Source organism: Rhipicephalus microplus, unplaced genomic scaffold (genome assembly GCF_043290135.1).
Source record: "Rhipicephalus microplus isolate Deutch F79 unplaced genomic scaffold, USDA_Rmic scaffold_13, whole genome shotgun sequence".
Classification (NCBI taxonomy): domain Eukaryota; kingdom Metazoa; phylum Arthropoda; class Arachnida; order Ixodida; family Ixodidae; genus Rhipicephalus; species Rhipicephalus microplus.
In genome coordinates, this window is record NW_027464586.1 from 27,486,213 (window position 1) to 27,503,086 (window position 16,874).

General features: G+C 44.1%; 1 protein-coding gene across 4 annotated transcripts in view; it reads left to right on the forward strand.

Moving 5' to 3' along the window:
• LOC119165924 (ATP-binding cassette sub-family C member 2) overlaps nt 1-16,874 on the forward strand; it is a 1,429,043-nt gene that overhangs the window by 250,713 nt on the left and 1,161,456 nt on the right. For all 4 annotated transcript variants that reach the window (XM_075882663.1, XM_075882666.1, XM_075882665.1 and 1 more), the window contains one exon: nt 11,452-11,583. In XM_075882663.1, coding sequence (XP_075738778.1) covers nt 11,452-11,583 — 132 coding nt within the window. The remainder of the gene's footprint in view (nt 1-11,451; nt 11,584-16,874) is intronic.

A 16,874-nucleotide genomic window follows, 5' to 3' on the forward strand; every position in this document is an offset into this window, starting at 1 on the left:
AGCGAGACGGGAATGGTTGATCGAGGATCTGGAGGGAACGCTTTTTGCAACGTGAACCCTCACAGCCTCATTCCGGGATTGAATTAGAATGGGGACGACTTGGGTGCATACCTAAAGAGCTTCGGCAACGTTGTCAACGGGCAAGAGTGGCCGAAAGAAAAATGGGCCACAGCCTTAAGCTTATGTCTGAATGGGGAGGCCATGAAAGTCTTTGCCCAGTTGTCTTCCGAAAATTAACTCGCCTATCATAAGGCGAATTTGGCTTCGCCTCAACGTTTTCGGTTTACGGCAGAGGGCTACTGGGACCAGATCCACCACAGCAAGCACCGAGATGGCGACAGTGGAAAACAATACGCATCTAGGCTTTCGATTTCATTTGATCGGTGAATGAAAATGTTAAAGACAAACCAAGATTATTTGGCACTCCATAATCTAAGAGTGTCGGAGGAATATTTGAACAACTGACATCAACGGCTAACGCTGTCTCTTTATGAAAAGAAGCACACCAAGCTTGAAGACATAGCAGAAGCCGCCGATTACTCTTTAGAGGCTCAACGACAGCCTAACCTGCTCCTGTTTCGTTAGAGAACGAAGAATAGTAGTATCACGGAAACGAGCGAAGGATTATCCATGAAAACGACCAGAAAGTGTTTTGTATGTGGCAAAGCTGGTCACAGGGCCTCAGAATACCGAACCCAGCTTAAACAAACTTAGTGGGGTTATTGCCATAGGCCAGGGCACGATAGTCCGGTCTGCACAAAAAGATAGCTCTATGAAGAAAACCTCTTGTTTGCTGTCTCCCGAAGAGAACCCCACTGAATATACCGATCCACCATGCAATGAACTAAAGCGAAATGTTGCTTGCACGGGGAAAACTCGCCCAAAAGCTTTGACTCGCCAGATGCCGATTTTGCAGGGCCTAAAGTTTGGCCAGAAAGTTTTAGTGCTGCGTGATACAGGAAGCAATACAGTAGCCCGTCAATCTTTTGTACCAGATGAAGCCCTAACAGCTACTACTAATAGGTTGTTCCTCGCCGATGGCAGTAGTATTACTGCTCTGGAAGCGTACGTTAAAATCCGGTCACCCTATTTTCCAGGTATTTCAGTGGGCGAATGCATAAGAAGATTTTTAGACGATGTCATCGTTGGCAATGTTCCAGGAGCAAGGGAAATCCAAAATCCCTACGAAAAGTGAAAAGAGAGAATTTCGGCAAGTAAGTCGAAATTGGGACGTTGAAGTAGAAGAAAAACAAAGGAAAAAGATTCGCCAGATTTTGTGATGGTTGGTGTCAAGGGCCGAGAACGGTCGACGTCATCTAAGGTCGACATGAAGACATTGAATTTAACCAGAGAGGATGTGAGCAAAGCTCAAAAAGATGACAAAATTTCATATTCACGTAGCAAGTGGGTCAAGTGTTCCGTGGAACATGGGAACTTACTCTTTCAAGATAGAAAAGGAAATTCTATACAGTTGCTACCGGAGACCCTGACAAAAAATGATCCAACAAGCGGTGCTACCCCAAATCTGCGTGGTGAAGTGTTGGCTTGGGCTAACGAAACATTGATTTCGGGGCATTAGGGAATGAAAAGAACCATCCACCGAGTTTTAAGCGCATTCTACTGGCGTGGCATTCAGGAGACAGTGAAAAGATATGTACGCCCTTGCGACATATGCCAGCGGACCTATCTTAAAAACAAGGTTGGAAAGGCCCCACTTTGTCGCATACCTTTATTTGAGAATTCTTTTGATAGAGTGGAGGTGGACATCACAGGATCTTTAAAGCCCACATTGCTTATGGAGAACCGCTACTTACTGACTCTGGTAGACTTCGCTACTCGATACCTCGACGCAAAAGCTCGGCCATCAATTGATTCCGCAAATGTCGCCGAGAAATTATTTGGATTTTTTTCCCGCATTGGGTTCGCTAACGAGATGCTGTGCAATCAGGCGTCATATTTTACATCAGAGCTATTGAGAGAAGTAAATGATTTTTTAGCCATTGAGCATCTTAGATCGTCGCCTTAACATCCCATGTGTAGTGGTTTGGTGGAGCCACTCTATGGTACGTTGAAGGAATCACTGCGGAAATTGAGTAAAGAAAAACCCAAGTGATGGGATCTATTTTGGGCACTTCTGCTCTTTGCGTACCACGAAGCACCGCAGACCAGTATGGGCTTCTCGCCATTCGAGTTGTTGTATGGCAGACATGTTTGACGACCGGTAAGACTACCTAAAGAGTTATGGACGGGAGATTAATTACGTGAAGAAGTAAAGACCTCGTAGGCGTATGTCTTAGACCTAGGAAATTGTTTTGAAACAACCATAGTTTTGGCACGCAAGAAATTGTCACGTGCCAAAGCGAGCCAGAAGTATTATGACCGAGGAAGAAATATTCGTTGACTGCACATAGATGATCGAGCCCTCATAATGCTTTCAACTACAGAGAAGAAGCTACTGATACGGTGGAAGGGACCATTTCTGGTCACAGGAAAAAAAGGAAACCTTAATTACTGAGTAGACAAGGGCCGAAATACTGAGCTATTTCATATAATTATGTTGAAGCGTTATGAACAGCGTCAACCGGAAAGGGCATCACAGTCGGCAAACTTTATTGTAGAAGAGGAGGAAGAGACCGATACGCCAATACCTACCTTCAGGGCTACTGCGAGCTCTGGTATAGAAGCGGTAAAGCTGGGACGAGACCTCCAAGATAGCCAGCATAACGAACTTTGCGAGATCTTGGCAAGCCGCGAAGACGTATTTTCTGAAATACCGGAAAAAACAAATTTATTGAAATGCCGTTGTGGTGAAAAACGGTGCCCTGGAGAGTGCGCGTCATGCTTTGACGTAGAAAATTGGTGTGTGGGGTCGATTTATTTGTGATTGGTGAGCGGGGCCGATTTAGTATTTCAGGGTGCGCGCGAATCATCATGATGGTGATAGCGGTGAAAAGGTCCTGAGCCAGTGAAAAGGACCTAGTGAAAAGGTCCTGAGCCATGGGGACAGCTCGGCAAAACCCAGAGAGCAGAGCGCAAGGACAAGTTCGGGCCACGCACCGACTGCTCGTTCTGACCCTTCGTGTCCGGGCCTCGTCTCGGCGTTGAAGTCCTCGGGTGCGTTCTTGACTGGGCATCGCCCCACCTCACCCCCGGGTTGGTCAGAAGCAACATTCGTCACGGCCAGCCGCTGTTCTGGTCTTGGAGCGAGACGCTGTCCCGGGTCTGTTCGCGGCAGACGGGCGGCACGGTGTTCTCGCTGTTGTAGAGGCAAGCCTAGGCATGGACCACCGTACTGGGTTGCCCCTGGCGGTTATCTTCTTGCGCGTAGGAGCGTGGACACGTGTGTATATGTGTGAGTTTATGTTGTGTGTATCTCCTTGTCCGTCTTCATGTATATAAAAGTCTCTCATTGTCGTCGAACGTCCTCTGTCCTCATCTGGCTAACCTGAGCCCACAGTTGGCCACAGCCGTCTTCAATTGACCACCTCTGAGACCATCCACACTCAACAAAGCCCTCCGCCCATGAAAGAAGTCATGGAGAAAAAAAGAGGTGCAAGATATGCTCAAGCTAGTATTGATTGAATGGTCCGCTCTCCATACATTTCACCGTTGGTGCTGGTTAAGAAACACGATAAAACTACCGCGCTTGCATCTATTCTCGTCGTATTAACAATGTCTTAATTTTCGACGCAGAACTAATCTCAAGGACAGATGTCTTGTTTGCAAAGATTGGAACTAAGTTTTTTTCAAAGCTCGACCTCACTAAAGGGTACTGGCAAGTGTCTCTGGATATGTTTGGGATCAAAACAGCGTCTGCTGTTTTTACTCAAATAATGAGACACCTTCTACAGGGCTTACCAAATGTCGTCCACTACATAAATGACGTGCTCATCGCTACAATCACATGACAAGAAAATACGGAAACCCTACGAAATCTGCTGAGGAGAATACACGAGGCTGCACTGAAGATCAAGCCACAGAAGTGTGAAGTTGGCGTGACGTTTGTAATTTTCCCTGGCCATAGACTTGGAAGAGGAATAATTGAATCAATAGAATACACAATTTTGAAGATAACAAAAGCTCCACGACCTGATACTAAGAAACAACTTCGCTCTATCCTTGGTCTGACTCGGTATTACCGTTATTTGATACCCCATAACGCGGAGAAAGCTCAGCCCATAACCGAAATGACCAAAAAAGAGAAAGCAGCAAGGTCCGCCGGAACAGTGAAAGAAAAGCTGCCTTCGAAGTCCTCAAGAAAGCGCTCACCCAGGTACCTGCCGTCAAGGCTTCAGATGTCAAACGACCCTTCATATACGCAGTGGTGCTTCCGATACATCCTTATGCAAGACCATGACTGAGTGCTACACCAAGTCTCATATGCTAACCGACAGATATTACCTCGAGAACAGAAGTACTCGGCTATAGAGCGCGAGTGTTTAGCTCTTGTGTGGGCTATAGAACATTTTCATATATACTTATACGGAATCCCCTTTATAGTTCAGACCAACCGTCAACCCTTGCAATAATTATCGCAGGCAAAACATCACAACAGCAAAGTTTTAGGATGAAGTTTGGCCTTGCAGAACTATGAATTTCATGTAAGCACATCAAAGGGTTTGAAAATATTGGAGTGGGTTAAATCAGCCGAAATCAGCGACTATACACTGGTGAAAATATTTCACCATAGTAAGATTACGTATCGGTGCAGTAAATCGCCGACGTAATGCAACTAGACAATTTTGGTTCTGGGCTTACTCTTTTTTTGAGTGACTTCATCCAAAAACTGAGCAGCAGTTCTTCGTGCTGAAAACTTTTCGCGAAAAGGACCTATTTGGCATAACATAGTAATACGGTAGTGTCTGTGAAGTGTGGTGGCACCGCGGTGTTATGCACAATGCGTTTGGAGGTAGCGGCAGTGGTGCTTCTCGATTGAGCGGTGGAGAAACGACGATGACGTCGGCGCGAAACGTCATGCACAAAATTTTGGCCCGCCAAAAGGAAGAGACAGTTTGCCTAAAGGTTGTGCAGCTGAGGCACTAGAAATAAAAAAAAGAGGACACTCGAAGACGAGTCGAGAGCAGAACAACGTCAAGCAGGTTGGTGTAAAGATCCTGGATGTCGCGAGACTCTGGTGTTGTGTTCCAGACCCGAACGCGCAAAGTGCGGTAAGGCCAGGACGCTCCAGCTGCCCACAGTGTATTCGGAGATACGCGGCCTTCCAGGGTTCTAGCCGTGAATGTTCAAGGTCACGGCCCAGGTGTCCGTTCTGGCCGCGACTGTTTGAGGTAACGTCCCAGGTGCCCATGTTTCGACTCCCATCCCAAACCACCCGTGGAGAACGGAAACTTCCAGGTGGTCATCACTTCCACGGTACGAGCCGGTGTCGGCAAGCAGCCGCCGATCTGGCTAGGGCAAGGGATACCTCGTCTTCCGCCAAACGTCAACGTGCTGGTCAGTGCGTGACTCCAGCTGCTGAGACATCGCCAGCGTCTGCCTCCTCAACCCACCAAGCCACCGCCACTATCAACGCCACTGGTGACTGTTGATCTACACAAATATTATAGCTGTACAACCTATAAAACATATTTTAATTAGTCAGCTTAGACTCGGTGTGTGTAAATTGCAAAGTTATATCTTTTTTCCCTTAACTAGGCTTAAGTTTTTACTTTTCTTATTTTAAAAAGCTTCATCATTCCTTAGCTCTGAGGCTTTTTCTACGAGCAAGAATTCACTCAACCGTAAACCTGCGTCACAGGCCCCAGTTTCACAAGGCGAGGTCGTCAACGTGTATGAAACAGTGGACTGGGTAGCGCTGGCCGGAAGGAATGAAAGCTGGCAGGCGTGCCACTGCGCTGTTGAATAAGTAGAGGCTCTGCACAGAACTTTCTGACGTTCCTAGCGATACCTGTTGTGGAGAGCTGAGCACATGGCCGACTCTCACGTGAAAAAATTTGCCCGGTGGAAAGCCCTCCATATAACAAAGCTTGCGGCCGTGCACGTCCAGAGCTGCATGGCTGCCAAGTGCTGAAGGCCATCAACGGCATCTTGCACGTTTCATCCGGAGGAAAGCACGAAAGCTAAGTAAGCACAGAGAAGTGGCGGGGGCAAAAAAATTACGTTACCCAGGCCTGGTGACCTTGACCACTTTCGTTTTTTTTTCATAGAATGCGCGGCCTTTTCAGCGTGATCGCGCACGCACGTATTCACAAGTAGCGGCTTTATTCGGCGATCTCTGTAACGAGCTTTATCTCTCAAGGATTATTTTTCGCTAAAAACCAACGGGGCCGCTACTGACGGTGGAATTTCTGCGACACGAGCTCGCTGACGCTATTGCGTTGAAAAGCACCGCCCATGGTCCCCACTAATACTGGTGAGGCAGCGCGTGCTGCCGTAGGAGATTACAGGAACAAACGCGCTAAGGAAATGCGTATTGTGAGGCCTGTGCAGGTGTGGAAAATAGGAACGGGCTTGGTCAAAGTAGCCACATCACTGAGCACGGGCGGGTCGAATCATGGTGAGATGTTGGAAGAAAGGGTGTCCAACTGGTTTGCACAGACACCGCCGGAGATTGCATACAGGTCGGTGGTAAGGAAAAAGTGAGCTCATCAGACTATCTACTGAAAGATATTTTGCGGAAGAGCAAATAGACACTGAGTCGTTAGCAAATGCATGGCATTAGGTGAAGAACGGGCTGCATGGTTTGGTCCCTGAGAGTAAAAAGCTTCATAACGGCGCGTACACAAGGCGTAAATAATGTGTGATGTCAAAGTCTTTTCCCTTTTCATTTTTCTGTGATTGCATGTTTTTTTGTCCACTTGCGAGTTCTTTTATGACGCCTTGTCAACTCGCAATAGTCGCATCAGCACGTGACAGTGCATGAGATGCTCACTTTGAAACGAAAAAGGCGAGAAAGCATTTTGGAAGCCCATTCTGATGTTTGTCCCTGGCTTCTGAAGTGAAGTGTCAGTTGCGTACATGTACTGGCTGCCAGGTGAACTCCTGTGAAAATTATGCAAGAGTGGGTGGGCATACTGCGTTCCAAGCGCCAGCGAAAACTGTTGGATATCGAATATACTGACCGCATTTGAACTCATCGACGTGAGCTAGCTGTTAAAAGAAAAAGTCTTACTATTTCAAGTGGTTACTCAGTCGCAAGTAACCTTTGCTTTTTTTTAACAAACTGTGCGTGACGTTGTGACTGTTCTGAAATACAGCGTATGTAATCAGTAGTGCTATGAAGCAGCAACGTTTCGTGTGATGTTCGCGAACTGCAGTGTATCGCTTTTTATGTTGTTGAACTGAAGGAATTTGTTTGCTTGTCATTTTGGTTTCTGGTACATCTGCTTAGACTGTTTTCTTTTCGGTTCTTTTTTGTGGACGTTATGTGTGTACGTTACCCCAGCTGAACAAATAACGAGAATGTGCTGACATGGAACTGAAGTTTTGTGGAGCGTGCATGATAAGGTGTCGTTGAACGTGGGTTGTTGACCCATTTTGAATAGTTGAAATCGCAAAATGAGAGATGTTGAGCGACAAGACGTCGCTCTCCATGAGTTTTCTTGAGTAACCATAGACAGGTCGAGACGTGTCTCACATGCTTGAACAATTACATGATGTATGATGCGTTTTGTTCAAGTGGATGTTTTGGTTTTGTGTTCACGGGTTGCTATGCCAATATTTTTGGGCAAAAGCTAACAAACAAGTGTTAGCAGTTCCGAAGTTCTTGTTTGTTTTTTTTATCCTCGTTTGCCTTCAAGTGCTATGTTGCATGTACCAGTTTTCTTTATTTTAGTGAAAGAAAGAGAAGCGTTTTTCTTTTTGTCATGTTACATGGACAACAATTCCATGGACAACAAGTGTCAAGTATCAATTTCACCCTGCCGCAGTGGTCTAGTGGCTAAGGTACTCGGCTGCTGACCCGCAGGTCGCGGGTTCCAATTTCGGCTGCGGTGGCTGCATTTCCGATGGAGGCGGAAATGTTGTAGGCCCGTGTACAGAGATTTGGGTGCACGTTAAATAACCCCAGGTGGTCAAAATGTCCGGAGCCCTCCACTACGGCGTCTCTAATAATCATATGGTGGTTAGGGCGTTAAACCCCACAAATCTATCAAGTAACAATTGAGAGGGGGGGGGGCGGATTCGTTCTCAGAGCGTGTGAGCTTCTTAAAGTACGTTTTCAAGCTTTAAGGTCGCAGTGGATGCGAATCCGCGGAGCTGACGCCACAGGGGGTCGTCGCTGAAAGCGGATTGAAGGTGGTGATAGTTGCCCTTAATTATTGCTTTCAGATGTTGTGCCGGGGAAGCAAACCACCACAGCTTATTTCGGGAAGGCTAGGCGAGCGCCGCGGTCCGGGTTATGTGTCTGATGCGACGGTGAAGCACAAAAGCGAGATCAGGTTACACTCTGTTGGTGATAATTACCGACGCGGGTGCTGCAGCTGCAGGAGAGAGTCCCGCATATTCCTTTTCTCTTTTCTGAGAGCAAAGAAGAGGCAGAGCGCATACCCTGTTTTCAAGTAACATTGTTTTTCAACTGCGCAAGAATGTGCGGTTGGAATTTAAACAACAAGGGGAAGTCCTTTAGGCGCGTTCCAAAAGAATTGTCGTGCAATAAACGCTGCCTTCAACCATACTCTGGCTTTCACTTCGCATTGCCAGCGCGCACTTGGATCAGCGAGGGGCTGCCGCTGCCTAAAAGACCACAGCATTGAAACCTAACTCATGCCAGGATTATCATTTTCGCCATGTCATTTAATTTCTTCGTTCAGTCACGTCAGGTAATACCAGATTATATATCTGAGGCTAGCGAAATGGCCGTGCACGCGTTATGACCGTAGCATGTCATGTTTTACAAGACATTCATAATATGATTATCATGCTTGGACGTGCCATTACTGTCGTCGTCTACTCACTTCATGTGATACCAAACTTGGTATATGTGGAGCTAGCAAACCGGCCACGAGCAGACTATGAGCGCCGCATGCAGTCACGTAACACGCATGTCATAATTAATATATTTGCAGCAGTCGTATACCATCGTCATTCATTTACGCCACGTAACACCAAATTTTGTATATGTGAAGCTAGAGGAATGGCCGCTAGTGCGCTTTGAGCGTAGCATGTAGTTATGTTTTACATAATATGCATGTCATGAATTCCACATTAGGGTCCGTTACTCATATTTACCATGTAGCCACGACATACTATACCAATATCTCATTTTTTCATGTGCACTAAACCACCGCAAGAGCAGCGATACAATGAAATGTAGATCGTAACATTCATACCATGCATTTCATAATTTTTACGTTATTATTAGTTATTTATGCTTGTCATACGCTCTTGTTATACCACACCAATTTTGGTATCGGTACTTAATCGAAACGGCCAGGAAAGCTAAAAGTCGTAGGCAGATAGATAGATAGATAGAATGATAGATAGATAGATAGATAGATAGATCGATAGATAGATAGATAGATAGATAGATAGATAGATAGATAGATAGATAGATAGATAGATAGATAGATAGATAGATAGATAGATAGATAGATAGATAGATAAAAAGAAACGCTCGAAGTCTCTTATATTCACTAAGAAATGCTTCGCATAAAAAAAGACTTTCTGAATCCCTTCCACCATCGTAATTCCTTGCACCCATCGATGTTTATAGGTAGAGAACCTCTTGTTACTTGTTTATCAATTTTCGTATTTTGAAAGGATCTAAATAGTTTTGACGTCATAGTTTTAGGCATCCCCACTGCTTGACCTCTGTGACAGGATGTCGCTGCTGCGATGGCTACGCTTGCCTCACGGCCCATGGACAAAAGGCCATGGACGATCGAGGCACTTGTCCTAGTGCCATACATGTCAACCATAATTGCATTACCATGAACTTTCGCTATCAATTGACACTACACACACTTCACGTCATTTGGAATATTTGTATACTTCTGTATTTTTACCCGCCTTACGGCGAGGAATTTTAAGACCCTTATACAGCCACTTATCGTAGTTATCGTTAACATATCTGTCCCATGAACTGAAGCTTTTTTGGCTGTCAAATGGCGCTTGCGCCACAAAAGACCAACTATCATTATTCTCTGATTGATGCGTCAGTATTCAAAGAAATATTCCATGTATTCCCAAAGAGAAGCATTTTGGGCTCAATACTCCTTACTTTCATGCAAACAATAACGTTTCCATCTACATAAGTGCAACATTTATAATGTTTTGTTCAGGCATGGATGACACAATTTTTTCTTTTTTCTTTTTTACAGTAATTTACTTAGCATAGAAAAAACTTCCTGCACGGAGCCTGTCTTCTTGGTTCATAGTTGGTCGGAAGAAAACATCAGTGGATACTTGGTCGGAATCATTGTTTTCTTTCCTTCAGAGACGTACAATTTTTAGGCAGACGCTCACGTTACTTTTTAGGGGACGCGAAAGAAACAATGGAAAGCAACAATCTTGGCACTGAACAGCCATGAGCCAGATTCTGATGTTCGTAAATCTAAGAGGGTGAAACGCAATCTTTATTCCACCAAGAACGCTGTTTTTGCGCAGTCAGCAAGGTAATATGCCTGAACGCCTATGTTACCTAGGCAAAGCGCAGAGAACAACTCTCTCCGTAGACGCCGATGGGAGTGGTGTTACAGTACTCCATCTTCAGCGTTATTGTATCATTATTATTAGGCAAACGAAACATCGACCGCGTATGCAACGCAATTTAGAAAAATGATCATTGGTTTTACGTATACTTTCGAATCGCACTTGTTCTTCCAAGCGAATGATGTTGCTGAAGACTGGCAGGTCACCGGTGTCACTTTCATGGCGGCTATCGCGATCAGAGCACCACTTTTGCTGGTTATATCGCTCGCAAACAAATTCTTGGCATAAGCGCTAAACCGAATATTCAACGACGCATCACTGTGTTCTTTTCTCCTTGCTCGATGAATAAAGATCACCTATCAAAAGAGTACTCGTGCTCGCTCACAAGCTTTGATGTGAAGTTCTGCAGCTAATCGCGACGCATCTTTGTTCACCGGGGCCGAGAAAGGGTGAAATACACCAGAAAACCAAAAAAAAACAAAAACACCTAAGAATTAAAAAACTACACAGGTGATGCTTCCTTTTAATAATGCTCAAAATCTTGAACATAATATTTACATCTTTTCTTTTTGTAATTTCCAATATACCACGCAGTATACAAAAGTTAGTGATAGTGGACTACATGCAGAAGCATAGTAAAAAGGCCGTGCTTGGGCTCCATAGCCTTGACTGTGCTACCACAGAATATGGTCGCGAAGTATAGTGAAGTCAGTGAGAGTTAGCGATCAATGATCGTGGATCACGCCACAGCATTTTTATGGCTCATAAAGTGTTCACCTGAACCAGAAATATTCCCTGCAAGTTTAAGGGTGTTTGTGAGCGCTAACATTCCTTTTTCAGGCACTGACTAAAGAACGTGATTTCAAGACAAGCCTGCTGGTCATGAACCTTATGACTGTCTTCTTCACAGCCGGTAACCTGGTTTTAAACAGCCTGAGAGATACTGTTGTCTACAACCACAGGACGTTTAGGGTAAGCACTCGTAAATACACTCGCCGAACGCGAGTAACGATTGTCGGTAAGATGTTCTAACGACGGCCTTCTTGTCTCTGTGTAGTCGTCCTGTTCTGGCGCCATAACTATCATCATGTCATACCAACTAGCCCAAGCTATCACACTTCTAAGGGAGGTGTGCATCACGTACAAAAGGGAGAAATGTCATTCTTATAAGACACTAGGCTGCGGTTATACGTGACACGCGATATGACCTCTGTGTTAAGTTTCTCAATCTTCGGGCAGAATCACAATTGATTCGCGTAACCATGCGCTCTTTTGAAAGACTAGCAAACGTGATAAACGGGTTGAGAAATCCGCAACAGGTGTCTTGTGTGTTTTATTCGTTCACACCAGAGCGTGAATTCAGACACAGTGTCTGGCGTATACACCTAGTCTGGCGTATATGGCCGCTTTCTTGTGTGATACGAACTGGTGTGTTTCGGCAAGACCTAGATGGCGTGTATTGGTCAAATCTAGACTGATGTGTTTTGGCAAGACCCGGGCTCATGTGTTTTGTATGATGGGTATAAATGCATTGTCGGTCAAAGCATGCCATTTTACGGGCCATGGGCAAAATTAACAGGCTTGCAAAATACTATAGGACTGAAGAAGTCTCTCAGGTTAATTTTTTCTTCCCTCCTTTCAGCTTTTTGTTTAGGTTGACTTGCTTCTCTTATTTTTCCATAAGGCGTGATGCAGCACTGCAGGTCATCAAAAAGACGAACACTTTATTACAACATTCATGAATTTATTTACTGAAATTCTATTTTTAATGCAGGCTTGTCCTCCAACTTTTAAAAAGAAAAACTTCAGGCATGTACAAAATATTCATAACATAAAAGTATTAAAGCCAAAAGTGCCACTTTCTTCTAAATTATCGGCTCATCCGGTGAATCGTTATTTGCATTAACCTTAACGTGGCTTAACGATTGCATTTCCGACAGCAACGTAGTATCGTGCGTATAATGTTACATTTTCTTAAGGTGCGACAGGACAGCCAGAAGAGGTGGCGGTGTTCTTATGGCGATTGAACAAGGACTGTTTGCCTCTGTAGTCATTCTGCCATTTTTTCTCGACTGTACATTAATTTACCTTCGGTGTAGTAATACGGATAATATTGACGGTGTCTTGTACCGTCCCTTGAACTTGTGTAAAGGCTTTGCTGATAAACTTTATTGACTTTTGCTGATGTGTGTACGCGTTACTTTAATTCTGTTCTGATTGTTTTCGGTGATTCTAACTTATCAAGTATCAACAGGGATGCTCTATCTTTATCAGCGGGGGACTGAGTTGCACATGCCTTTTTGCAGGCTGGCCTTAATGTTCACATAACACAAATTATCTCAAAGCCTACTCAATCTACAGACACTTTTTTATTGCGACATAAGTTTGCCTTTGAATGCCTTGTTAATTTACCTTTTAAATGTGTGCTGTTAGGCCGGTGTTGTGTGTGAAGTAAAGCAGTGTCTTGTGGAATCTGTTTTCAAGTATCCAGCGGGTTTAACTGGTTTTGTCGCTGTAGCGAAGGCCGGCTTGAGCGAGGTGACAGGAGCGTTCGGGCTGCAACCTTTTACATGTCTATGAAAGGTAGTATGTATTTGCTTGCATCGCAGAAGTGGGATAATACGGACAAGTATCACCAACTTGTTATTGTGAACAGTTCCATGACAATATAACGGCCGGTGTAAGGGCCACCCTTACCCGAAGCCTCCTAAGCACAAGTTCCTTCGCCCTGGTAAGGTGGGGGGGGGGGAGAGAGAATAGACAGCTTGTGGAAGGAGAGCATGTGTATCCTGCCAGAGAACATTTTTACGGGTATGGAGTAAGTTTACGGGCAGAGGTTGGAAAGTCTATGGCTGGAAAGTCTATGTCTAAAAGAAAGTGCGCATGCTGGTCAGCAGCATTGTTCTGTGTGTTCGCCGCATGGCCTTCAATCTAATGTACTTTTACGCAGGTAGCCGTATTATGGTTCAGCTTATGAATTGCCTCGCAGATCTCTATCGCCTTGTGTACTTTCTTGAGCTCCTTGATAGCTCCTAAGGAATCAGTGTATACGTCATTCTGCTTAATTGTAGGCAGCTTAGAGGTAGCATCCTGGATAGCGTCGTGAATGGCTTGAAGCTCAATCACAAGAGGAGTGGCTTCCGTAGAGAGATAACGCTAGTGGCCTTTGACGAAAGTATGCGTTGTACTTAGGAATGATGTCCTTCCGCCACCTTGTAGAATAGCAGCACTACCACCAACATTCTTGACTTGATTTGAACAAATTTTTCTGAGGCTTGTTTCGAAAATATATCAACACAGTGGTGTTGCCTACCATGATTTATTACTAACTGTGTTAATAACCTTGTTCTTGAACAAAGAACTACGTCTAAGATGATCAGGTGTTACAACAGGGCTTACTTTGATCAGATTAATCTTGAAATAGGTTCCTTTTCCACATAGTTCATAGATGAATGTTCTTTCCGTTCTAGTGAACAGAACTGGATGCTGTTCAATTCTATCCTCAATTACCTTATTGCGACAAATACAGTCAATTTCAAATGGGTGCAGCAAAAGTGCGCCTAGGTTTGACGTGCGATAGCGAAGGGGCAACAATAAATAAAGAAAAGCGTTTGTATAAGCTAGCAAATGCTAACACCCGAGCAACTACATGGCCAACCTACAAAGAATGCGATAAGAATTATAAACAAATGCTGAAATCTGCATGGCGTCAGTTTTAGAGCAACGTCTTACCCACCATGCTTACTAACATTCCTTGTAAAATTTGAAGAGTAAGTAACCCACATTCACGTCCTCAATTTTCGCTAAGGACTTTTAATAATGACCAACTCGATGGTGCCCATTCTGCTGAAGTTTTTAACAACGCTTTCTTGTCTGTTTTTGCACGAGAAGCCTTTGCTGTTTCGCTGGTTCCCAGTCCAGGCTATAATTATTTGATGCCTCCAATTGTCATTTGTGCAGATGGTATTATTCTCTTATAATCTCAGAGTAAAGACTCTACATCTATGAATGCTTCTAGCTTTATTAACAAATTCTCAAAAAATCGTCTTCTTTGTTCTTCATTCTTTATTCAGAATTTCCCTGCTTTGCTCCAACGCGTGTGAACGAGGGGGGGGGGGGTTACACATTTAAAAAAAACAAGTCTTCGTTATGACATCACACTTGGTCACTAGACAATTGATTCCACTCCTGGACAGTATGAATAACAAAACATTTAGCATAAAGGTTCATTCCAGTCTGGTATTCTTGAATAATAAGGTCATGATCAGACCTTCTAGACAGATAATGCGGTGGTTTAAGGTAAGTGTCTTTATTGATGCCATTCTTCTTATGGTATATCTGAAGTAACCATTTCAAACGCAATTTTCTTCTGCGAGAGGAGAGCGCTTCCTATCCCAGCACGTTTTTCATTTCAGTAGAGGTGTCAACTCGCTTATACCGACTGAGAACGAGCCAATGCTGCTCTGTTCTGTATTTTCACGTTCAGATCAATGACTTTTGGCGCGGATTCTACACACAACATGCATATTCCAAAACCGGGCGGACAAATAAAATATACGCAGTACGTTTTAGGACAGCAGGGGAAGATCTCAGATTTCGTTGAATAAAACTTAGGGCTTTGGCAGCTGCCCCGCCGTGGTGGTCTAGTGGCTAAGGTACTCAGCTGCTGACCCGCAGGTCGCGGGTTCAAATCCCGGCTGCGGCGGCTGCATTTCCGATGGAGGCGGAAATGTTGTAGGCCCGTGTGCTCAGATTTGGGTGCACGTTAAAGAACCCCAGGTGGTCAAAATTTCCGGAGCCCTCCACTACGGCGTCTCTCATAATCATATGGTGGTTTTGGGACGTTAAACCCCACATATCAATCAATCAATCTGGCAGCTTTTGCAACTACAGCATGCACATGCGCATTCCATGTACAGTCGCTCGTAAGTGTTACACCCAAGTATTTATACATTGATTGATGATCAATGACGTCACCGTTAAAAAGTAACGCGCTTTATTCTTTTTTTAAGTAAAAGATACATGCACACAATTTTTCACGTTAAGTTGCATTTTCCACTTATCACACCATTGCACAATTCGGGTAAAGTCAGCCTGCAATTCAATGCGATTCTCTTCCTTTTTGATATTTCTGTACACAACTGAGTCGTCAACGAATAAACGTATTTGAGAAGTAATGCCATCAGGAATAACATTATTGTAAACTAAAACAGTAGCGGCCCTAAAACGGACCCCTGAGGGACACTCGATGTTACTTCCACCGTAGAAGTAGTAGTACCATTGAGAATGACACATTGTCGACGCCTTGATAGATAACAGGCTATCCAATTCAGCACTTTCTTATCAATATTTGCCCTTTTGAGTTTGCAAAAAAGCTAGGGTTGGTACACGGTGTCAAACGCCTTTCTGAAATCTAAGAAAACACAGTCTGTTGGACCGTTGTCATCAACCTCAGACACTAAATCATGGTAGAACTCAATCAGCTCTGTTGTGCAAGACAGCCATTGCGGAAATCATGTTGTTCAACTGATTATTTATGTTGAACTAAGTTTGTCATTATGTCTTTATAGAAAATGTGCTTTAGTATTTTGCAGAGAATAGATGGTAATGAAATAGTCCTATAATTGTTGGCCTCTTTTTTGGAACCACCCTTGTGAACGGGAACCACGAAAGCCATTTTCCAGTCGTCAGGCAGAATTCAAGTAGAGAGAGATTTTTTGTATATAAGGTAAAGATAAGATGCTATTGGCCAGGCACAGCGCTTCTACCAGCAAGGAAAAATACTATCTGGACCAAGGGCCTTGGTTTCGTCTATATGTTTAAAAGGGGGCTCGATACCACTCACACAGAGTTCAACCGGTGGCATGAATGGCTGAGTTCTTAGAGGTGGCTCTGCCAGCGCAGATAATTTCTCAAAAATTGTTTGAGGTAAAATTACGGAGTGAAAGAAATCATTAAAACACGACGTTTTATCAATGCCGCTGGACAAGATCTGATCATCAGGAAAAATTTCATTTATTCCGGTTGAATCAGCTCCACAGTTTCTTACGTATCTCAAAAAGCTTTGGGTTCATTTTTATACTTTCATTTAGTCGATTGAAGTATTGATCCTTTGCGCTACGAACTTAAGATTTATATTCATTAGTTATCTCGACTAACTTGGTGTACTGATAAATTTTATGGTTTCTTTTATATGCCTTGTATACTCGTCGTCTTTTTCTTATTAATCTAAAGATCGCTGGTGTCACCCATGGCTTCTTGCA